Here is a 25,044-nt window from a genome sequence, read left to right as displayed (position 1 = left end):
TATGAGAGAGGAAGTGGCCATGATCCCCTGTTGCAGCTGGGGAGAATAGTATATAAGAGAGACGGTTAAAACACAGCATTGCTAGAAGCAAAGTGTGTTTTATTTTAGGCTGAAGTTATCTTGGTTGGCATCCTTCCAACAGACTGTGCCTTGTTACCTCCTTGAAATTGGTAATTACTTATCCTGGTCTGTTGTGGAAATTCCTTCATTGTAGTTTGTTTTAGTTTTTCATTTCACCTCTATCTGCTCATTAAGTTCCGACTGTATTGCTTTCTTTTGAAGACTATTTTTGAGTATGTTTTATCTCCAACTGAGAATTATTGAACAGTGGGGCCAGGTTGGAGGTATTAAAGGACATTTATTTACCTTTTGGATTTTGTTACATTTGTGTTACACTCCGGGTTATCACACAGGTAGTCCTCAACTTACAACATAACAGAGCCTGCCCATCATGGACTCAAATCGTGACAGTTGTAAAACCGGTCACTCGTGTGATTTTAATCAAAGGCCATGGTTAAGCAAATCAATAGTTTGCTACAGGCCAGTTTTGCCTAAAACCTGAACAAAATGCTGATTTTCAGTGAAACTGTCCTAAAATATGGTCATGGGATTATGGGATGCTGCCAGCAGCCATGTATGGAGTATAGTTACTAAGCAGCGGATGTGCGGTCATGATTGTGACGCATGTGTGAGAACTTCAGAACCAGATTGCAAATCTGCAATGCCCCCTGGTAGGTCCATTGACTTAACTGCAACGATCCACTTAACGACTGTGGCAAGGAAGATCATAAAATAGGGGCAAAGCTCACTTAACAACTGTCTTATTTTGCGACATAAATTTGTGACTCCATTGTGGTCAGAAGTCAAGAACCACCTGCATAGGTTTGAGCGGTAAGTCACTTGAATTGGAACTTGTGTGCGACTCTGATCGTTGGCGCCCTACAAAAAGAGATTTATTTTTTTTTGCAATAACACAGAAAGAAGAACCTTTTGGGCTCAGCTTGTGCAATTCAGCCTTTAAAATGGGATTTAGAAGCATGACAGGGTCAAGGGTGACAATGAATTATGTGTCTCAGAGTTGGCTAGCTGTCAGGATTCCGGCAGTTACCCCCAATTAAATCATGAGTCTCAAGCCAAAACTTCAGAAGGATTTATTGGGAGTTAACATGTCGGCACTGTCTGGGTGTAGCCGACTCTGAGACACATAATTCATTGTCACCCTTGACCCTGGTTTTCCCCCATCCCTCTGGGTGTATCATAATCCATATTCTCCAATGGGATGCATCCGTAGCCCAGAATAATCAATCATGCTCTCCAGTTAGAATTTTGTGTGGCAGAAACTTCAGTCACCTAGTTACTATCTTTGAAAACATTTATGGAATGCACTTTCGATTTCCATGCTGCCACACTGCTCCCCCCTCCCTTTCTGTTGGCAACTCTAAAAAGACCATAGAAATATTTTATTGAGTTGACATTTAGCTTTTAAAATGAAAGTTTAAAAATTAAGTGCCGTTTGCACTTTTTAATGATGTGGGTGAAAAGGACCCAGGACAAAAACATTTCTAAAAATGGGAGGAGGGTGATAGTATTTTAGAATCCCACCTTGTAATATGACAGAAATCCACCGCGATCCGTTCCGTCATGCACCACTCTCCTGGGAACATCCGGCCATATTTCTCCTCGTAGTCTACCAGCTGACGTTTGATCCAGGCGTAACGCCGGTCGATCTTGTCTAGCCAAGCCACCTGAGGGAGAACACAAAAGAGAGTTCAGCCATCTTTCTCCTCCATGTGGATATCAAGATGTACAACGCACGTCGTGAAGCGTCCATTAAGAGGGTGGGTGGGTGGGGGCATAAAGGATGCGAATCCCTCAATCCCTGAAGGAACCCCACAAAAGTGCTTTTTTTCAAAAGGCAGCTGGACTTTCTTGGTTTTTCTTTTTCCCTTGAAGACATTTTGCTTCTCATTCCTAGAAGATCCTTCAGTTCTGTCTCTTAACTCCAATTAAGTAGTTCCAGCTCCAATTAAGGCAGGTGTAATTTTCTTTTCAGCATCCATCAAAATGAGAAAGAAGAGCTTTTGTGAACAGCAGGAAAACACAGGGCCTCTGCCAAGACCGAAAGGATTTCTGAATCTCTTTCGAAGTGCGTGTCCGGCCAAAAGGAATCGCAGAGTCCAACTCACGTCTTGGTTTTCCTGGAAAAGCACCAGATACTCCGAGAGGTGCTGCTTTATAAACTTCTTGATGATTTCCTGCTTGATCCGGGGATCTAAGACGTTGGCGACCAAACAGGCATCACGGAGAACGTTGCTCGGACCGGCTGATCTCTGCTGAGAACAAAGAAACCCAGAGAAATAAGCGGGCCAGGTCTTTTGCTGCCCTTGGGAGTTCTAGTCCTGCCTTAGGCACGAAAGCCAGCTGGGTGACACCAGGAGATGGTGAGTTCGAGTCCTGCATTAAGTATGAAAGTGACTGGGCGACTTTGGGCCAATCACCAAGAGATGGTGAGTTCTAGACCCGCATTAGGCACAAAAACTGTCTGGGTGACTTTGAGCCAATCACCGGGAGATGGTGAGTTCTAGTCCCACCTTAGGCTCAAGAGCCACCTGGGAGACTTTAAGCCAATCACCAGGAAATGGGGAGTTCTAGTTCCTCCTTAGCCATGAAAACCGGCTGGGTGACTTTGAGCCAATCACCAGGAGATGGTGAGTTCTAGTCCCACCTTAGGCTCAAGAGCCACCTGGGAGACTTTAAGCCAATCACCAGGAGATGGGGAGTTCTAGACCCCCCCTTAGTCACAAAAGCTAGCTGAGAGTGACTTTGTGTCAGTCACACTCTCTCAGCAATCCCCACCTTACAGGAAGGAGTATTAAGTATGCCGTCAGTTATTTATAATATAAATGGGTGGGATAAAATTCTGATAAATAAAATCTGCTCTGCTTGCTGATCACAGCGCTCAAAAACTGCAGGCCCCTTTTCCATTGGAGTGTCTACCGCAGTGTTTCTTAACCTCGGTAATGTTAAAATGAACGGGCTTCAACTCCCAGAATTCCCTAGGCCGCCATGCAGGTGGGGGAACTCTGGGAGTTGGAAGTCCACCAGTCTTAAAGTTGCCAAGTTTGGAGGCGCCTTGCTCATTAAAGCCTGCCAGCGCCTCAGTTTTCCTTGTGAGTGGCTTCTTGCCATTAGCAGTAATTTTGCAAACGGAAAAGATCGAGGGTAAAAAAATAATAATTAAACACCTTTGTGCCTTGGGAAGGAAAAGCCTCTTCAAAATCAGCCAGGATCTGTTGTCCCAGCTCGTTCTGGGCTGCCTTCACCCTGTCAAAGAAAGAACATGGAAACTCCTGTCATCCTTTGGCTGCAGGGCTGCAGAAGAAAACATGGGGCTGGCCCTCAGCCAAAAAGATGGTGCTTGACAAGCCAGGGATCACGGGGCCGATCTGGTGTCCTTTCATCCAGAGCGATAATTGAAAGCTAAAAGAATACCAGAGCCCTGTTTGCAAACAGGGAGTACATGTAGTCCTCGACTTACGACCACAACGGAGCCCAAAATTTCTGATGCTAAGCGAGACAGCTATTAAATATGTTTTGTCCCGTTTTACGATTGCAACCGTCATAAATACGAGACACTTGCGAGGCATCCGAATTTTGATCAGGTGACTTTGGGGACGCTGCAGTGGTTTGGAGTGTGACAAATGGTCGTAGATCACTTTTTTTCAATGACATGTGAATGCTCCAACATTGGAGGTTTTTAAGAAGAGATTGGATAAACATTTAACTGAAATAGTATAGGGTTTCCTCCTGCCTGAGCAGGGGGTTGGACTAGAAGACCTCTAAGGTCTCTTCCAACTATTCTATTCTATTCCATTCCATTCCACTCCACATTCTAACTTTGAACAGTCAGTCACTAAATGAATGGTTGAAAGTCAAAGATTACCTGTAGTCCCATTTGTGCTCCATTTTACATTACATTCAAAATTACTTAGAATTATAGAATCATAGGGCTGAAAGAGACCTTGGAAGTCTTCTAATCTGTCATTTAAATTTAGTACAGGTAGTACTCGACTTACGACCACAACTGGGCCCCAAAGTTATGTTCTTAAGTGAGATGTTTGTTAAGTGAATTTTGCCCCATTTTACGACCTTTCTTGCCATGGTTATTAAGTGAATCATTGCAGTCATTAAGTTAGTAATATAGTTGTTAAATGAATCTGGCTTCCCCGTTGACTTTGTTCCTCAGAAATTTGCAAAAGCTGATCACATGACCCCGGGACATGGCAACCGTCATAAATATGAATCTGTTGCCAAGCATCCAAATTTTAATTGTGTGACCGTGGGAATATTGCAACCGTTGCGTGAAAAATGGTCTTAAGTCACTTTTTTCTGTGCTGTTGTAACTTTGAACAGTCACTAAACAAATTGTAAGTCAAGGACTACCTGGAGCAGTGGGGTTGTACAATGAGCCAAAACACAGCTGACTGGTTGAAGAGCACTGGCTCCTGTGTGAGGAAATCTGTGCTGTGATTGGTTGCTGTGGGTGTGGAGTGGGCATTTCCTTTTTCCTGCCTTTTTCTTCTGTGTGCCACCTGTTTGCTCTGTGATTTACCTTAGGATGCTCCTGCTGTGTTGATCTACCTCAGGATGCTCCTGCTGTGTTGATTTACCTCAGGATGCTCCTGCTGTGTTGATTTACCTCAGAATACTCCTGCTGTGTTGATTTACCTCAGTTTGCTCCTGCTATGTTGATTTACCTCAGAATACTCCTGCTGTGTTGATTTACCTCAGGATTCTCCTGCTGTGTTGAATTACCTCAGGATGCTCCTGCTTGTTGATTTACCTCAGGATGCTCCTGCTGTGTTGAATTACCTCAGGATGCTCCTGCTATGTTGATTTACCTCAGAATACTCCTGCTGTGTTGATTTACCTCAGTTTGCTCCTGCTATGTTGATTTACCTCAGGATGCTCCTGCTGTGTTGATTAACCTCAAGTTTCTCCTGCTTGTTGATTTACCTCAGGATGCTCCTGTTGTGTTGATTTACCTCAGGATGCCCATCTGCCTATCTACTTTAGTATACACAGGTAGTCCCCAACTTACAACAATTCACTCAGTAACCATTCAAGTTACAACAGCACTGCAAAATGTGACTTATGACTGTTTTTCACACTTATGACTGTTGCAGCATCCCCATGGTCACATGATGTACATTTGGATGCTTGACAACTGATTTGTCAGGGTTCCGACGACTGGCATAGAAATGATTTAGAAGTTGACATGATTCACATTTATGACGGTTGCAGTGTCTCAGGGTCATAAGGAATTGGAAGTCATCTTTTTCAGTGCCATCGTAACGTCGAACGGTCGCTCAATGAATGGCCGTAAGTTGAGGACTAGTATGGGTAAAAGAAACTAAAGAAACTGGCTGTTAAGAGGGGCTTTTTTGTACCGTTGTACTAAAAAAAAAATACTGGAGCTGGGACAAATGCTGAATTTAACTCCATTGAAATTTAAGTCGGTTAATTAAATACCGTTAACATAGCTGTCTTTCTCCACGCATTTGATAATTGTCTTTATGAAAGCATGTCAGGACAGCCCTGCCAAGGTCTATCTTGGTCTATTGTCTTGTGGTTCACCAAATGCCCTTAGGAGAGGCCCATGCCCCTTCCACTCCCTTTTTAACCGTTGCTTGGTAACAACCCCAACACTTCAAAGACAAAGCCCTTCGTAGATCTGTCCTCCAGAACATCTTCCAATTTCCCTTACAAACCATAACCATTAGCAGACACCACCATGTCCTGTCACCGTTCTATAGATATCAGTGCTAGCTCTGGATAAAGCACTGAAGAAAGCTCAAGGTCTGAGAGGTCCCTGGTGCTCTCTGAGCTTGGTTGTTTTCTTGCAGACGTTTCATGACCCAACTAGGTAACACCATCAAGTTTGGAAAGGAGTGGAGTTTGTGGAATGAAAGGGGAGAAGGAGAAGAGGAGAAGGAGAAAGAGGAGGAGGAAGAAAAGAGGAGAAGAAGAGGAAAAGGAGAAGAAGAGGAGGAGGAGAAAGAGGAGAAGGAGAAGAGAAGGAGAAGGAGGAGGAGAAGGAGAAAGAGGAGCAGGAGGAGGAGAAGAGGAGAAGGAGAAGAGAAAGAGAAGGAGAAAGAGGAGGAGGAGAAGGAGGAGGAGGAGGAGGAAGGAGAAGGAGAAAGAGGAGAAGAAGGAGAAGAGAGGAAAAGAAAGAGGAGAAGGAGAAAGAGGAGAAGAAGGAGGAGGAGAAAGAGGAGAAGAAGGAGGAGGAGAAAGAGAAGGAGAAGAGGAGAAGGAGAAGGAGGAGGAGAAGGAGAAAGAGGAGCAGGAGGAGAAGGAGAAGGAGAAGAGGAGAAGGAGAAGAGGAGAAGGAGAAGGAGAAAGAGGAGGAGGAGGAGAGAAGGAGAAAGAGGAGAGGGAGAAGAGGAGGAGAAAGAGAAAGAGGAGAAGGAGAAAGAGGAGAAGGAGGAGGAGAGGAGGAGAAAGAGAAAGAGGAGAAGGAGAAGAGGAGAAGGAAAAGGAGAAGGAGAAAGAGGAGAAGGAGAAGAGGAGAAGGAGAAGGAGAAAAAGAAGGAGAAGAGGAGAAGGAAATGGAGAAGGAGAAAGAGGAGGACTGAGACCTCCTTGGTGCTCTCGGAGCTTGGTTGTTTTCTTGCAGACGTTTCATGACCCAACTAGGTAACATCATCAGGTTTGGAAAGGAATGGAGCTTGTGGAATGAAAAGGGAGGAGGAAGAGAAGGAGGAGAAGGAGAAGAAAGAAAACAACCCAACTCTAACAGCACCAAGGATCCCACCACGAAATTCAGCTCATGCTTTGAACCGAGAGTCCACCTTCCTCCCTCCCCTGGCTGCACCTTGGAGACGACACTTACCTTTCGGAAAGCTGGCGAATCTGTGGGATCCCCATGTATTTGTTGAAATGTTCCAGCACGTTGACAACACCTTGTAGAAGGTTAGCAAGCTCTCCGTACTGCCTCCTCCTGGTCATCGCCCTAGGGTAAGCAGAAAAGGAAGGGTAGTGACGTGAGTGAGGCCGGTGCCCGTGATTTCCCTCCATCCATGGGGCTTCATCCTTTCGCTACGCTCAAATCGTGCACAGGGGTCCCCACCAGAGACCAAATCACTAACAACCTAACCCCACGAAACCCCACGAAAACTTTCAAAAAAATATACAGGTGCTCCTCAAAATTCCTTCTTATTTGAACTCTTCCTATCATCATCTTCATTTAATGACTCCATAATCCCTTGCGGGGTGGAGTCTGGGCAACCGAATGGAGCTGTGAGTGTTTACTGGCCAGATGCCCTTCCTGTTGCTAATGAGGAGTTTCGTTCGGCAGATATATTCTCATTGTGCCCGGGGAGAGAAATATCTACCTCCATATTAGGATCAAACTCACAGCCTTCGGATTGTGAGGCGAGAGCTCCACCTCTAGGCCACCGCACCACTCCATTTTGAACTCTTCCTATACAACGGTATAAGGCCGTGACGGCAAACCTATGGCGCGCATGACAGTGATTCAACTGTCGGGGCTCCAGCAGTTACCCCCATTTAAATCATGAGTCTGTAGCCAGATTTTCATAACTTAAAAAGATTTATTGGGACTAAAACATGCCAGCGCTGCCTGGGTGTAGCCGACTCTGAGGCGCATCATTCACTGTCGCCCTTGACCCTGGTTTTCTCCCACCCTCTGGGTGTATCATAATTCATATTCTCCAATGGGACACGTCCACAGCCCAGAGTCATCAGTCATACTCTCCCGTTAGAATTTTGCGCGGCAGATACTTGAGTCACCTAGTTACAATCTTTGAAAAACTATTTACGGAATGCACTTTCGATTCCCAAGCTGCCGCACTGCTCTTTCAAACCCCTTTCCTCCCCCTCCCTTTCTGTTGGCAACTCTAAACAGATCATAGAAATATTTTATGAGTTGACATCAACTTCACAACAGTGGCAAGAAAGGCTTGCAATAGGGGGCAAAACTTAACCAAGGTCTCCCTTAACAACAGAAATTTTGGGGCTCCAACTGTGCTCGTAAGCCGAGGATCACCTGCATAGGTAGTCCTCGACTTACGACGAATCACTTGGCCAACCCTTAAAAGTTATGACAGATCCCAGATAACTCACTCCAGGGAATCCACTCCCCCAGCTAACATGTGGAGGTGGTTCAGCGTTGTGATGGAGGTGGTCAGGTGGCGTTTGGCGTGGTCCAGTTGCTTGATGTCCCGCGTGATTTCTTTAACCTGTTAGAAGACGGAAGCACACACAGGTATTTAGCAAAAGATTCCAGAGACAGGAACGGCCTCCTGTGATGACCCGGGGCGTGACACAAAAATAACAAAGTCACCAAAGTAGAATAAATTCCCTTTAATGCCTCCAACTTGGCCCCAGATGTCCAATTATCCTCGGCTGGATATCAAACTCTTCCAAAAAACAGTCTACGAAGGGCAGAAATGCAGTCTGAACCCAAAGTAAAGATAATTAAAAAAAACCAAAGTAAAGATAATAAAAAAAAACCCAACACAAACCACACGGAAGTAATTAACACAGCAGGGCAGGATGATAAATTGCAGACTTCCAACAGATAACGCAACACCCACAGTTGGGAGGATGCCAAAATCCAGATAAGCCTCAACAAAGATAATGCACGCTTTGCTTCCAGCAAGGGGCTGTGTGCAAATGCCCCACTTATATCCTGTTCTCCCAGCTGCAACTAATGAAGGGAATCAGGGCCCTTTTCTCTCCCGTAAGCCACGTTGCTCCCTTCTCCGTTCCTCCCTGCGTGCCCTAGGATGAAGAGGGGGGTGGGCCTGGGTCTTCTTCTGAATGCCCATCCGGACGGTGCCCTTCCCCCGTTTCTTCCACAGCCACCGGAGCCACACTCCCACTCCCTGTCAGCTGCTCCATCTCGCCCTCAGAATCAAGACTCCAACAAGGGCATGACACCTCCTTTCTAACTGTGGGCTTTGGTGAAATGAAAAAGAGATGCAATCCACAAAATAAGGGAAGGGGACTTCAGAGATCATCTAGCCCCACCCCGCCCCAAATTATATGCTGGGGTGGAAGTACAGTAGAAAAATCAGGCTTTTAGCTCCTGTTTTCTCAGAAGTGTTGATGTTGGACAAGTTCTAGTGCCATCCAACTCACCCTGGGCTTCAATGTAATAAATCATATAAACATCAAACACTGCCTACAGTTTGTTATTCCTTTACTCTTTCCTCCCTCCCTCTCCCTCCCCTCCATTTTCCCTTTTTTCTCTTCTTCCCTTGATCTCATATTCTTTCCTTCCTTCCTCTTCCTTTCCCTTCCCCAATTCCCTCTCCCTTCATTTCTTGTCCTATCCTTCCCTCTCCCATCCTTTTTCCTTCCTTCCTCCCTCCCTGCCTCTCACAATTTTCCTTCCTTCTCTTAACCCTTCATCCTTCCCTTTCTTTCTTCCTTCCTTTCTTCCTCCCTCCCATTCTACCTATCCCCTCCCTCCCTCCTCCTTTAATCATTCTCCCTTCCTTCCTTCTTTCTCTTAACTCCTCCTTTCCCTCCTTTTTTGCATTTTCCCCTTCCTTCCTTCCTCTCTTCCTTCCTCTTCCTCTCTCCCTCCCTCTCTCTCTCTCAATTTTCCTCCCTTCTCTTCTCCCTTCTCCCTTCATCCTTCCCTTCCTCTTTTTCCCTTCCTTCCTCCCTCCTTCCTATCATTCTCCTACCCCTTCCCCTTGTTTTCACCATTCTCTCCTCCTCCTTTCTATCATTTCTTTCCTTCCTTCCTTCCTTCCTCTGCTTCGATCCATAGATTCCTAAGCGACCAAGAACATCCACACAGCAGCCAAGAGTTATCAATCGCGCTCTCTCTAAGCATCAAGGAGAAACAATAACAGCACTCACCATCTGCTCCGACTTTTCTGCTTTATCCTTAATGTCTTTAATCTTGCCGAAGAGCTGCTGGATGGCTTTCTGGGCCTCTTCAAGAGCCTGGCGAAAGATTTGGGGTGGGTGGGAGGGGAGAAGAAACATACTGAACACTGAGGACCCCACCAACTGAATCTACATGACCCCATCCTCTTGCTGGGAACCTAGAATTCAAGGTGGCCAGGCCAGGATGGGCCATGCAACAAATTTCCTGAGTCAGCAACAGGAATTTGGGGTGGGGGTGGGGAATTACATCTTTGCATTCTTCCTTTATCACAGGAGTGGAGAACCTGGGCCCTTTTATGACTTGTGGACTTCCACTCTCAGAATTCCCCAGCCAGCCTGCTTTAAGATGGGGGAACTTCCACTCCCAGAATCCCCCAGCCAGCCTGCTTTAAGAGGGGTGGACTTCAACTCCCAGAATCCCCCAGCCAGGGTGCTTTAAGAGGGGTGGACTTCCACTCCCAGAATTCCCCAGCCAGCATCCTTTAAGAGGGGTGGACTTCCACTCCCAGAATCCCCCAGCCAGGGTGCTTTAAGGGCGGTGGACTTCCACTCCCAGAATCCCCCAGCCAGGGTGCTTTAAGAGGGGTGGACTTCCACTCCCAGAATCCCCCAGCCAGGGTGCTTTAAGAGGGGTGGACTTCCACTCCCAGAATTCCCCAGCCAGCATCCTTTAAGAGGGGTGGACTTCAACTCCCAGAATCCCCCAGCCGGCATGCTTTAAGAGGGGTGGATTCAACTCCCAGAATTCCCCAGCCAGCATCCTTTAAGATGGATGGACTTCCACTCCCAGAATCCCCAGCCGGCATAGCCAGCTGCTTTTAAGATGGATGGACTTCGGTTTGTTGGCTTCGCGAGCGGCAGGGGATTTGCGAAGCCAAAAACGCCTAGCCGTTTTGGGGCTCCGACCCAGACGGGCACGATGAGCTGAGCTGCCCTGCAGGGGCAGCTGAAGGTAGGGGTCCGGAGAAGGGTTTGGGGTTTTGCAGACCCCTCCCCGGCCGGCAGAACCCCTTTCCCAGGACGGTGCAGCGGGTCCGTAATGCCGCCACAAAGAAGCTGGCAGCCGGGTAAGAATGCGCAGGAGGAAGACTTTCTGAATGATACCTTCGAGAAGAGGAAAAAGCGGCAGTTTAATGGTGCTGAAAGGATAGCTTACCCTTTTTTCTACGGAATAAAAAAGTGAATATTAAAAATCTATTTTTTTTTTAGGTGAAAACTGGCTTTAAGCGATGAGTGGGAAAAGAGAGGACTAAAAAAAATATATTGTATGCTAAGACTTTGTTGGAGGAGATGCCTTAAGGATTGAAAGACTAAAATATATTGCAATAAGATTTTAAGAAACAGATTTGGACTTTCTTTTTCTCTGATTGATACTACCCTAGGAGGAGAGAGTGGGAACTCTGTCTTGGTTTGGACTGACTGATAACTTTGGGATTGTCTTATTTTTCCTTTGGAATATTCTGACTGTTGTAAGAGAAAAGAAAAGAAAAGATTTATAATGGCTCCTTCTATTGAGGAACTGAGAAAAGATTATGAGCAAGCAAAAAAAATGGTAAAGCTGGTTTGAAAGAAGCCTTCCTTTTTTTAGAAATGGCGCTTATTAACTATCAACAAACATTGCAGCAGATGAAGACAGCAGAAGAAGAAGAAGGAGAGGAAACCATCTTTAATAAATCTCAGAACTCGACCAAGAGGGAAGGAAGAGGGAAGAGAAGAGAAATAAAGGACTTAAGATTTAAAAAACATTTAAGAAAGGGAAAAACAAGGTGCAAAATCAATATAAGGATGGTAAACAAAAGGAAGAGGAATACGACAGAGAAGGGAAGCCAGTAAGGCAGAGGCTAGAAGAAGGGGGTAGAAAGGTTTGTTGGGAGAAGAAAGAAAGGAAAAGGTGGAGAAAAGCTACAAAGTTTTGAAATTAAATGGGAAAAAGGAATTTTTTTAGGGATAAAGGATAAGTATAATTTCTTCAAAGAGATTTTGCAAGGTACATAAGATGATATGGTAGTATTGTATTAGAAATAGAAAACTTAAATGGCTTAAGAGTTGATAAGAGATTAAAATGTTGAAATGTTAATAATGATTGGTTTTAAAATATAATATGAGGGGAGATTTAGAATATTGAGCTTTAATTAAAGAGTTTAATAAGATTATGGGATTGATGTTATTATAAAATTTTCATTATAGTATTTGTTTTTAATATTTAGATCTATTGTTTAACTATGTATTTAATTATTTTGGATGTATTATTCAGTTAGAATGTACCAAGCAAAATCGGATTGGGTATTCTAAAGATTAATTTGATTAATTTAGTCGGGAGATAGAAAGGCATCATACTCTGATTAGTGATTTCAGGAGAAATTTCTTTTTTTTTTTTAATAAGGAATGAGACAAAGGTACAATAAAGAATGGACAAAAGATACAAATATAATGACTCAAATTAAGATGATTAATTAAGATAGAATTAAAAAGAGTGAAATATGGGGAGAAGTTAATATAGAAGATTTAGAATGGTAAATAAAATAAGTAATGATATGTAAGATGAGTATGAATACAGTTGAAGTCCATGAAGAAAGAAATACCTGGGTCCAAGTTACTTTCCAAAAAGATCTTTTTTATGTTTTGTGTGTTGTGTATATATGTTTTTTTTTTAGGGGAGAATTAATGAAACCTTGCAGAAATATAGAATGAGAATAATGGTAACTAAGTCAGAAAGAAATAGATGAAATAATAATAATAAAATGGAATAAGAGTAAAGAGAAAGAAAGAGAAATGGATAAGAGGTTTTTGTATGTTTATATGGAAATGGTTTAAAACAGAATTATAGTTTATCTGACGTTAAATTTATAATGGAAAAAGGTTTAAATATGTAATGGATAATGACGACTTGTGTGTTTTGAAAAAATTAATAAAACTTGTTTAAAAAAAAAAAAAGATGGATGGACTTCCACTCCCAGAATCCCCAGCCAGCATCCTTTAAGAGGGGTGGATTTCAACTCCCAGAATCCCCCAGCCAGCATCCTTTAAGATGGATGGACTTAGCTAAGCCGGTTTGTCGGCTTCGCGAGCGGCAGGGATTTGCGAAGCTGCGCGATCCCTGCCGCGCTAGTGCTTTTGGGGCTCCGACCCAGCCGGGTACGAGCTGGCTGCCTGCAGGGGCAGCTGAAGGTAGGGGGATCCGGAGAAGGGTTTGGGGTGCTGCAGACCCCTCCTGGCCGGCAGAACCCCTTTCCCAGGACCGTGCAGCGGCGATCCGTAATGGCCGCCACAAAGAAGCTGGCAGCCGGGTAAGAATGCGCAGGAGGAAGTGGAGAAAGTGATTGAGAGGAGAAAGTTTTTCTTGGCTCCTAGGACTCTAAGACATATTTAATAAAATTCCTGAAAAGTATGACTTTCTGAATAATACCTGCCAGAAGAGGAAAAAAGCGGCTGCTTGAAGGTGCTGAAAGGATAGCTTTCCTCTTTTCCCTACGGAATAAATAACTGGATATTAAGAAACCTATTTTTTAGGTGGAAATTGGTTTTAAGCGATGAGTGGGAAGAGAGAGGATTAAAAAGAAAATATTTGTATGCTAAGATTTGTTGGAGCAGATGCCTTAAGGATTTGAAGACTAGAATATACTGTAACAAGACTTTAAACAGATTTGGACTTTCTTTCTCTTTGATTGATATTACCCCAGAAGGAGAAAGTGAGAACTCTGCCTTGATTTGGACTGATTGATAACTTTGGGACTGTTTTATCTTTTTATTTTCTTTTGAATATTCTGGTTGTTGTAAGAAGAAAGAAAGAGAAAAGAAAAGAAAAGATTTATAATGGCTCTTTCTGTTGAGGAACTAAGAAATGGTGTGAAAGAAGCTTTCCTTTTCTTAGAAATGGCGCTTACTAATTATCAACAAAAATTACAACAGATGAAGACAGCAGAGGAACAAGAAAGAAAGGAAGGAGCCATCTTTAATGAATCTCAGAATTTGATCCAGAAAAAAAGAAGAGAAAAGAAAAGAAAAGAAGAGAAAAGAAGAAAACTAAAGGATTTAAGGACTTAAGATCTAAAAAAACATTTAAGAAAGGGAAAAATAAAGTGCAAAACCAATATGATGATTGTAAACAAAGGGGAAAAGAAATACGACAGAGAAGGGAAGCCGGTAAGGCAGAGGCTAGAAGAAGGGGGGTAGAAAGGTTTGTTGGGAAAAGAAAGAAAGGGAAAAGGTGGAGAAAAGCTACAACGTTTTGAAATTAAATGGAAAAAGGAATTTTTATGGATAATGGATAAAGTAAAAAGATTTTGCAAGGTACATAAGATGAGATGGTAGTATTGCAATGGTTTAAGAGTTGATAAGAGATTAAAATGTTAAAATGTTTAAAAATGATTGGTTTTAAAACTTAATAATAGGAGGGGTTTAGAATATTGTTTTAATTAAAGAGTTTAATAAAATTATGGTATTGATGTTATTATGAAATTTTATTATAGTATTTCTTTTTAATATTTGGATTTATTCTCTAATTATGCACTTAATTGTGTTGGATGTATTAGTTAGATAGAATGTACCAAGCAAAATCTGATTGGGTATTAGATATTATTTTAAAGATTAATTTGATTAACTTAGGGGGAGATAGAAAGGCATCATACTCTGATCAATGATTTCAGGAGAAACTGATTTTCTTTTTTTTATAAGGGATGAGACAAAGGGATGATAAAAAATGGACAAAAGATACAAATATAATGATTTAAACTAAGATGATTAATTAAGGTAGAATTAAGAAGTGTGAAATATGTGGAGAAGTTAATATAGAAGGCTTAGAATGGTAAATAAAATAAGTAATGATATGTAAGATGAGCATGAATATAATTGAAGTCCATGAAGAGAGAGACACCTGGGTCCAAGTTACTTTCAAAAAGATATTTTTTTATGTTTTGTGTGTTGTGTGTATATGTCTTTTTGGGGGGAGAATTGGTAAAAACTTGTAGAAATATAGAATGAGAATAATGGTAACTAAGTCAGAAAGAAACAGATGAAATAATAATAATGATATTGAATAAGAGTAAAGAGAAGTAAAGAGAAATTGAATAAGAGGTTTTGGTATATTATATGGAAATGGTTTAAAACAGAATCATAATTTATCTGACTTGTTAAATTTACAAGGGAAAAAGTTTAAACATGTAATGAATAATGATAATTTGTGTGTTTTAAAAATTAATAAAACTTGTTTTAAAAAAAAAAAAAGATGGATGGACTTCCACTCCCAGAATCCCCCAGCCGGCATGCTTTAAGATGGATGGACTTCCACTCCCATAATCCCCCAGCCAGCATCCTTTAAGAGGGGTGGATTTCAACTCCCAGAATCCCCCAGCCAGGGTGCATTAAGAGGGGTGGACTTCCACTCCCAGAATTCCCCAGCCAGCATCCTTTAAGAGGGGTGGACTTCAACTCCCAGAATCCCCCAGCCAGGGTGCTTTAAGAGGGGTGGACTTCCACTCCCAGAATTCCCCAGCCAGCATCCTTTAAGAGGGGTGGACTTCAACTCCCAGAATCCCCCAGCCAGGGTGCTTTAAGAGGAGTGGACTTCCACTCCCAGAATTCCCCAGCCAGCCTGCTTTAAGATGGGGGAACTTCCACTCCCAGAATCCCCCAGCCAGCCTGCTTTAAAAGGGGTGGACTTCCACTCCCAGAATCCCCCAGCCAGCCTGCTTTAAAAGGGGTGGACTTCCACTCCCAGAATTCCCCAGCCAGCATGCTTTAAAAGGGGTGGACTTCCACTCCCAGAATTCCCCAGCCAGCATGTTTTAAGAGGGATGGACTTCCACTCCCAGAATCCCCCAGCCAGCAGGCTTTAAAGATGGGTGGACTTTCACAATTCCCTTGACAGCATGACTTGAGAAGGGTGGACTTCAATCCCCATAATTCCCCAGCAGGAAGGCTTTAAGGAATATGGAAGTCCCCGCGGATTAAATTATGCCGGCAGAGGAATTCTGGGAGTTGAAGTCCACCCCTCTTAAAAGAGCCCAGATGGCATTCAAAATGACCCACCGAGAAACTTAAGAGCCAACATATTTCGAGCAAAAACTGATACCTCTCGCCCAATTTCCCCAAGGCTCAGTCGAGATGAATCCAAGCGCCTCCGGATCCATTTCCCAGAATTCCCCCCACTCTATCACAGCTATCACAGGGCATCATGGGAGACCAAAGAGGCTTTGAACCAGCTGCCGGCATGCCACCGAGGGATTCAGCGGGATAATTTCCCATCTGAATGGAAGCGAAATGCTACCCAGGGAAGGTTTTTTTGGGAAGGAGGGAACACCCTCAGCTGCACCAGCTACAAATGTTGGCCCGGCCAACCGCCGCTGTAAGGGGATCTGTTTCCCCCCAGCCCCTGCCAAGGCATCAGGCCCAGCCACCGTCTGGAACTGCAAAGGAAAACCCGACACGACACCCCGTGCTGGAATGTTATGGCGCTAATATCTCCTCCTCGCTGGGAAGGGGCCATCAGACACGCAGGTTGGGGAAAAATTCTCCCTCTTTTTTTTTTTTTGTCCCAGTGTCTTCTGCAAATTTTGTGCAAGCTGAAACAGAGCCTGCCCACTGCCCCCCCCCCCCCCAAATAAAATAAATGCAAAAAAGCGGGGAGGAGTGTTGGGGAGAAACACACTGAAAGCAAGGAGCAGGCACTATTTGGAATTACAGGTAGTCCTCGAACTTACCCTGTTTCCCCAAAAATACAACTTACCCTGAAAGTAAGCCCTAGTTCGATTTTTTTTTCACATGCTCCCAATATAAGCCCTACCCCCAAAATAAGCCCTAATTAAGATCCCGCCGTTCCAGAGTAAACGGGTAAAAATTAAGCTAGGGTTGGGGATGTGGGGGGTGGAGCTGCCCTACTACTTACCTTTGGACAGTTGTAGCCAGGCCTCGCGTACCCCGACACCTGCCTTGCCGGCCCATTTCTTCTGCAGCTGGCAAGGCTGGCAAGGCTTTGCTGAAGGCCTCTGGAGCTGAGAACAAAGCTCTGGATCGATCCTGAGCTCTGTTATCGGCTGCAGAGGCCTTCAGGAAAGCCTTGACAGCCGCAGAAGAAGAAGTTCCCGAAGGCCTCTGACCGCGAAAAGGAGGCCGGGTGCAACACACGCAAGTGAGGTTATAGTCAGTAGATGACATCCCATGAAAATAAGACCTGGTGCTTTTTTTTTTTTTTGGTGGCAAAAAAAATTATAAGACAGGGTCTGTATAACAATCCATTTGGCGACCGTTCTAAATTAGAACAGCACTGAAAAGAGGGGAATTTGACGTTTCAACAGTATCAGGGAAAAAGTTTTTCACACTTAAAACCATTGCAGCATCCCCGTTGGTCACGTGATCAAAACTTAAGAGGCTTGGCCACCATTTATGATGGTTGTCGTGTCCAAAAGTGGTGTGACTTCTCCTTTTGCAAACTTCTGACAAGCAAAGGCAATGAGGAAGCAGGATTCACACAACAGCTGTGTTGTTAATTTAACAGCCGCAGTGATTCACTTAACAACTGTGGCAAGAAAAGGTTGTAAAATGGAGCAAAATTCACTTGACAACCATCTTGCTTGGCAGCGAAGGATTTGGGCTCGATTGCGGTCGTAAGTCGAGGACTAACTGTGCATGGCCGGCTGGAACTCTGAATCGCATGGCCATATTTTCTTATTAAGTAATATTTTTGAGGGTTCAGAGGTGATGTAGAGGAAAGATATACCCAAAGAACTTGCTGTGACTAAGGACTGTGAACAGATTAGATCAAAAGAAACAATTCATCATTATATCTTTTACTAGCTCGATATCCGTGCTTCGCTACAAAACTATGTGGTCGGGCTTAGTTTTTGGGGAGGAAAATAAGGAAAAATAAACTCTGCCTCTGCCTACCAGCATCCATCGGTATTCATCAGGCTAGCGTCCTGTCAGTGTGTGAGAGAGTTGAGGGCTGTTTGGAAACTGAAACAGTATTTGCTGAATGTGCAAGGAGACAGCAAGGAGCCTGGGCGTGGCTTAGCTCAACTGTTCTGTACTAAGGCTGCTTGGTGCTCTGAAACTGAAACGGATAGTGAAACTCCTCTGCTGGTGTTTTGCACTTGGAACAGATTCCTTTCCAGGTGGGGAGGGGGAGTAAAACTCCTTAGCATCAGAGCATGTTAATAATAATCATATAGGAAATACTAATGCTCTGATGGTCGTTTGGAAAAATCCTTTCTTAGTGAGCCCCTAGAAGCCAAGAGGAACCTACGGGGCCAAATTTCAAGTTTGTAGGCTTTACAGTTCTGGAGATTTTGTGATGATGCATTTCGCTTTTATATATATAGAAAAAAGAAGAAGATGAAGATAGAAGAAGGAGGAGGAGAAGGTGAAGGAGAAGATGATTTCACGCCAAGATGAGAACTTACCTCCCGGCCATCTTGTCCCACGTTGGTCTGGGCTCTTACCACCGTCCGAATATTATCATCCAATCGTCTGGAAAGGAAAGAAATATATCAAAAGACTAAAAATAATTCAACAAATCATTTCTTTTTTGATTCAGCAAAAGATTGTCGAGATATTCTTAAATCTAATAAGACTCTGAGACATTTCAAGCTTTAACAATAATTGTCCTTGGCAATGCACTTTTAAGATTGGAAGTTTATTCCAGAAGACTGAGCTAATCAGAAAAGGAAAACTGGAATAATCTCTTGACAATGTCAAGTAATCCTTACGGCATTGATAAAATCACCAGAGCCAATAAACCGTTATCAACTTTAAAATGTGTGAACTTCAACTCCCGGAATTCCCCAGCCTGCATGCTTTTAAAGATGGGCGGACTTCCACTCCCGGAATTCCCTAATCAGCATGCTTTTGATTCGAAGGATTTCCACTCCCAGAATCCCCCAGTCACCCTGCTTGAAGATGGGTGGATTTCAACTCCCAGAATTCCCCAGCCAGTATCCTTTTAGTAGGAGTGGGCTTCTACTACCAGATTTCCCCAACTAGCATGTTTTAAGGTGGCTGGAATTCAAATCCCAGAATTCTCCAGGCAAGCAGCTGGCTAGGGAATGCTGGGAATTGAAGTTCACGCAAGTGCGTGTTGTCTCTGGTGTAGATGTTCCATTGTAAGGGAATAAAAAATTGTTGCCATCTTTCCTAGAAGGGAAAGCAAACCGACCCTCGCTTACCTTATTTTCAATCTGATTTTGTTCACTACATCATCGATATTGGCCAGAGACTGTAAGAGAAAATCAGGACTTATTTTTTTCATTATGCGCCATCGACTGAATCAGATTCCCAGTCTGCATTCGTCAAACATATAGTATTTATCAGAAATTGTTAATTGTTCTGTCAGGAAATTTCACCTTAATTCTAGGTTGCTTCTCTCTTTGATTCAACTGATTCAAACGAATCAAGGGGAGAAGCAATCTAGAATTAAAGAGAAATTTCCTGACAGAACAATTAATCAGTGGAACAACTTACTTCTAAAAGTTGTGAATTCTCCAACGCTGGAAGTTTTTAAGAAGAGATGTAGGGTTTCCCGCCTGAGAAGTGGGTTGGACTAGAAGACCTCCAAGGTCCCTTCCAACTCTGTTATTCTGGTACTCTGAAATATTTATTAGTCCATTTTACAAGGCTTAGGGGCAGCTCCAATTAATCAACTCTGAGCAGCCTGCCTGTCCCCCAAACCATTCATGGGTCCAAAACTAGATAAACCATCAAAATTCAAATTTTGCCCCTGATTCATAGTATCATAAATAATACAGTCAATTAACATAACTTCTTCCTAGCACTATGACAGGATCCGCTTGTTGCTATAGCAGTCAATACTGTGCATTAAATATTGAAACCTTAAAATAGCATGTCATTCATGAAGCATCCAAATTGCAATGAATTGGCTGCAGGGTGACGTTAACAGTTTAACAGATAATCAGAGTTGGAAGGGACCTTGTAGGTCATCTAGTCCAACCCCCTGCCCAAGCAGGAGACCCTACACCATTTGTGACAAATTGTGAGTATAGGTGTGAGTATAGGTGTGAGTATAGGTCACAAGTCACTTTTTCTGAGGCTGTCATAACTTTGAACCATTGCTAAAGGTTCAAACCCTGAGCCCTGGTGGCACAGTGGGTAAACTGCAATATTGAACGCTAAACTCTGCCCATTACCAGGAGTTCGATCCTGACCGGCTCAAGGTAGCCTTCCATCCTTCTGAGGTCGGTAAAACGAGGACCCAGATTGTTGGGGGCAAGAGGCTGACTCTACAAACCACTTAAGAGAGGGCTATAAAGCTCTGTGAAGTGGTATATAAGTCTAAGTGCTTTTGCTATTGCTGTTTGAAAGGTCACTAAATGAACGATTGTAGGTCAAGGAGTACTTGTACACAAGAATCAAGTCAACTAACGGTCAGTACCAAATGGGTGCTAGATTAAGAGTCAACGGAATTGAAGAAGGGTTGAACTCAGACCATTTGTGGGAACGTAAGTAGTCCAGGCTGATTCCTCTTTTGACTCCGCCCACCCACCCAGGCTCTGCCTGTCCTTCTATATGAAGTGATAGTTCCAGTATTGTGCCTTTAGAAGCCCTGCTGGTTAGAATCCAGGATTGCAGGCTGACTCTGCCCACTGGCAGCAGTTCGATCCTGACCAGGCTCAAAGGCTGACTCAGCCTTCCATCCTTCCGAGGTCAGTAAAATGAGGACCCAGATCGTTGGGGGCAAGAAGCTTTACTCTGTCAACTGCTTAGAAAGGGCTGCAAAGCACTATGGGGCGGTATGTAAGTCTAAGTGATATTGCTACTTAAACGAACACTCATTAGCCTGCTTGTACTCTCTGATGGGCCTCATTTGCAGTCTCAGAATTGCACCAATAAAGACAACCGGACTTTCTGGTTTTTCTTTTGACAACGTTTAGCTTCTCACCCAAGCAGCTTATTCGGCTCTGACTGGATGGTGGGGGAATGGAAGGATTTACACTCCTTGCAGACAGCTGGTCACTTGCATCTTTTTAGAAAGTCGTTGAGGCCACTTGGAGGTTTATCTGTGTCCTCAGAGGTCAACCTGAGTGGTGCAAATGGGTGTGGAGCCTTCTTGGAACTGTTGAAAGGACTGTGTTGTAGGCTGGAGATAGATGATGTAGTATCCCTCCCCCTTTTGTTGACAGAGGGGTGTTCAATTTGAAGATAGATGGCCTCTTTGACCCCTCTTTCAAACCAGCAGAACCTCTCTGTCCAAAATGTGGACTTTGCTGTCTTCAAAAGAGCGGCCTTTGTCTTGTAAATGCAGACGGACTGCTAAATCTAGTCCTGATTAATTTGTCCTCCTATGTTAGCCTTAACGACTTGCCAAAACGATGCGAATGACCAGCTGTCTGCAAGGAGTGTAAATCCTTCCATTCCCCACCATCCAGTCAGAGCTGAAGAAGCTTCTTGGATGTGAAGTGAAACGTCTTCAAAGAAAAACCAGAAAGTCCAGTTGGCTCTTGAAAAAACACACCTTGGGGACTCCAAGTGGCCTCAGTGACCCTCAAAAAGGATGCAAATAACCAGCTGTCTGCAAGGAGTATAAATCCTTCCATCCTCCACCATCCAGTCAGAGCTGAAGAAGCTTCTCGGATGGGAAGTGAAACGTCTTCAAAGAAAAACCAGAAAGTCCAGTTGGCTCTTGAAAAAACACACCTTGGGGACTCCAAGTGGCCTCAGTGACCCTCTAAAAGGATGCAAATAACCAGCTGTCTGCAAGGAGTATAAATCCTTCCCTTCCGCACCATCCAGTCAGAGCTGAAGAAGCTCCTTGGATGTGAAGCGAAACATCTTCAAAGAAAAACAAGAAGTCCAATTGCCTCCTGAAAAAAGCACGTTTGGGATAACCATGACCTGGAGGACTGAGAATCTCCGTAGACTCCAAAGAATATGAAAATCAATCAAAATCCCATGGTATCGCACAGCGATGTAAAATCAACTCACTTGCTCGGTTGGGAAAAGAGTATTGATGTATTCCACAGCGTTGAAATCAGCCCTGTCCAGTGGATCTTGGCTGGGAAATACCTACCGATCAAGGAAGGAAGAAAAATTACTAATTGAATGGCGCGTGCTGCAATTGCAAACGTTAAATGGCACACAGATTCTATCATTTAAGCCGCTTAGCAGCATTATATTTTGAATATTTTTGGGTTTTTTTCCCCCCCGTATGTACCTTGGATTTATGTTAATGTAGTTACCTGGTATTGTTAAAAATCTAATAAATATGGAACCCTTAGTGCTCTCTGGGCTCCATTGTTTTCTGGCAGACATTTCATGATCCTACCAAGTAACATCATCAGTGCTGCAAGGGACCAACAAGGCAAGTGTTGTGGTTCGCTGGCCGCTGGTGCTGACGGCTGAGGCCTCGGAGAGCAAAGACTCGAATGAGGGGCTTGTGTGTGATGCAGGGATGGGGCCAGAACTATCAGGGAATGGAGGCGACACAGGAGTAAGGCTGCAAGGTGATGGCTCCTCCCTTAAGGGATAAAAGCCAGCCCTCAGAGGTGGGGTTCTTTGCAGGAAGCAAAGAAGTTCTTGCACTTCAAATCTTGTGGAAATCCTGGTTTGTGTTTGGAGACTTTTTGGTTTTGATTATTTCCTTGCAATTTAATCTAGCGTTCTTGGCAGCCTTGCACAACCTTGGCAAGGCTTGTTCTTATCTGGGACAATTAGCTTTTAATAGCGTTTTACTGTGAATGAGCGGAATTCACTGAGAAGTATTAAAAAGGTTTTGCTTTTATCTCTATTTGGTTTGTTTGCTTGGAACGAGGCTTGGGTCAGAACAGCAAGCCCCTTGTATACAAAGAAGCAGCATGCGTGGCTGGAGAATTCTGGGAGTTGTAGTCCACATACTTTCAGGTGGTCATGATTGAGAAACACTTACGGTATCTAAGACTGATAGAGATGATAAAAATATTTTTGTTTTGTTTTATATAACTCCTCTATGACTTGGTTAAAAATAAATTTAAGTCATCACTATGTTTATTGTTACATTTAATTGACAAACATATCTACATTTACATTTCAAATTTTCCATGCCTAGTTCCCTCGAGTTCCTGGACCCGTCTACCTACATAAAATGGAACGGTGTGGATTCAGGTAATGTGACCATTATGTGGGATTCAAAAATCACATAATAATAATGAAATGCCACCTGTACTGTTGCGTGAAAAGGCAGCCCTGTATTTTCCTCCACAATAACCACAAGAGCAGAAAATATAACATGCTTGACAATTAGATTGGGATAGAGGAATGTAAAATTGAAAAGAAAATATAAAAGGATTGATGATTTTATATCAGGGAGGGAATCTAAGATAACTTTTTGTTGTCTATTTGTCTGTCTGTCTGTCATCTATCCATCCATCCATCCATCCATCAGCTAATACAATCCTATAAACAGAGGCATAGAATCAAAATCACTTGAAGTATTAGTACTGTTTTATACATCCTTAGTAAGGTCACACCTGGAATACGGCATCGGGTTTTGGTCACTATATTACAAAAAAGATGTTGAGACTTGGGAAAAGTGCAAAGAAGAGCAACTAAGATGATTAAAGGCCTGGAGATTAAAACATATGAAGAATGGTTGCAGGAATTGGGTATGGATAGTCTAGAGAAAAAAGGGGGACTAGAGGGGACTTGATAGCAGCATTCCAGTATTTGAGGGGCTGCCACAAAGAAAAGGGGGGGTCAACTTATTTTCCAAAGCCCCTGAAGGCAGGACAAGAAACAATGGATGGAAACTCATCAAGGAGAGAAGCAACCAGGAATTAAGGAGAAACTTCCTAATAGTGAGGACTATTAACCAGTGGAACTACTCGCCACCAGAAATTGTGGGTGCTTCATCACTGGAGGTTTTGAAGAAGAGACTGGACAGCCACTTGTCTGAAATGGTACACGGTCTCCTGCTTGAGCAGGAGGTTGGACTAGATGACCTCCAAGGTCCCTTCCAGCTCTATTCTGATGGAGATACCTACCTTTATATCTACCTTGCTGGCTAGGGGTGGGAAATGACTTGAGGGCACCTAATCAATTCAGCTTTTTGGGGTGCTGCCCCCCCACCCACACATTTTATCCCTTCTGGAGGACCCCAATGGAGGACCCCTGTCTTCCCCTGTACAACCCCACCTCCAATCTGGCTGTGCCTTCTGGGAACTGGAGTCCAAAGCTCCTGGGGGTCCAAATCCCAGGGGGTCCCTGTCCCCTTTTTAAGGGTCACCTCCAGGGTCCCCTCCCTAAAGAGGGAGTGCCCCCCACTTAAATATGGGCTCTCACCCCCCACCCTTCCACTGGTTTAAATTAGCATATCAGGGCTCCGCCCTCGCCCAAGCCACGCCCCCACGCCCTCCCGGCCACGCCCCTCGTCCCCTCACCTGCTCGATGGCCAGCTGCACCTCCGGAGCCAGCTGCAAGGCGGCTTCCAGCTCGTCGCCCAAATCCAGCTCTTCGTCCTCCATCCCGGCTTCTCCTCCCCGCACAGCGGCGGCGGCGGCGGAGGAGGAGGCGCGGCTTCCGGGTGCAGCGGCATTCTGGGATGCTGGAGGACCGGCAAATGGCGCACGCGCGCTCGTGGGATGGAGCGCCGGCAAATGAGCGCCACGCCCTCTCGAGGTTCCTGTCTGGAGAAAGGGGAGCCGCTAGGTGGCGCTGGCGCTGCGTTCGGGTTTTGTTAGTGAGGGTTGTTTATTATTATTATTATTATTATTATTATTATTATTATTATTATTATTATTATTATTATTATTATTATTATTATTATTATTATTATTATTGTTGTTGTTGTTGTTGTTGTTGTTGTTGTTGTTGTTGTTGTCATATTTTATTTTTTATTTTTTAAAAAATTTTTATTTTTAATTAAAGCTTAGAGTTTCTGGCCCCAGTGTCTCTGAGCAAGTACAGAGGACTTTCTGTTTAAGGAGTGCAGGGGAAAAAAGGCACAGTACTGCATTGTAAGTGGAGCAGAGTCTCTTTGGATAGTGACTGACAATTAGCATATGTACGTTTAATTTAGTTGTAAATGCTCCAACACTGGAAGTTTTTAAGAAGAGGTTGGATAGTCATTTGTCTGAAATGCTATAGGGTTTCCTGCCTGAGCAGAGAGTTGGACTAGAAGACCTCCAAGGTCCC

At 43.8% G+C, this 25,044-nt stretch overlaps 1 protein-coding gene across 2 annotated transcripts in view; it reads right to left on the bottom strand.

Moving 5' to 3' along the window:
* VPS53 (VPS53 subunit of GARP complex) overlaps positions 1-24,440 on the bottom strand; it is a 60,316-nt gene extending 35,876 nt beyond the window's left edge. Inside the window, exons 1-10 of one of the 2 annotated variants that reach the window (XM_026689583.2) lie at positions 24,291-24,440; positions 21,862-21,942; positions 19,089-19,138; positions 18,327-18,393; positions 9,901-9,987; positions 8,149-8,264; positions 6,896-7,015; positions 3,246-3,324; positions 2,187-2,333; positions 1,603-1,745 (exon numbers count right to left, since the gene is read on the bottom strand). In XM_026689583.2, coding sequence (XP_026545368.2) covers positions 1,603-1,745; positions 2,187-2,333; positions 3,246-3,324; positions 6,896-7,015; positions 8,149-8,264; positions 9,901-9,987; positions 18,327-18,393; positions 19,089-19,138; positions 21,862-21,942; positions 24,291-24,374 — 974 coding nt within the window. In that variant the 5' untranslated portion in view covers positions 24,375-24,440. The remainder of the gene's footprint in view (positions 1-1,602; positions 1,746-2,186; positions 2,334-3,245; positions 3,325-6,895; positions 7,016-8,148; positions 8,265-9,900; positions 9,988-18,326; positions 18,394-19,088; positions 19,139-21,861; positions 21,943-24,290) is intronic. The other variant, XM_087971441.1, reaches the window with a different exon arrangement.
* Positions 24,441-25,044: the final 604 nt, after the last annotated feature.

This window comes from Notechis scutatus, chromosome 1, assembly GCF_049901735.1.
Source record: "Notechis scutatus isolate UNSWTSFEM ecotype Mainland chromosome 1, rNotScu1.2, whole genome shotgun sequence".
Classification (NCBI taxonomy): Eukaryota; Metazoa; Chordata; class Lepidosauria; order Squamata; family Elapidae; genus Notechis; species Notechis scutatus.
This window is presented reverse-complemented; position numbering and strand designations above follow the sequence as displayed.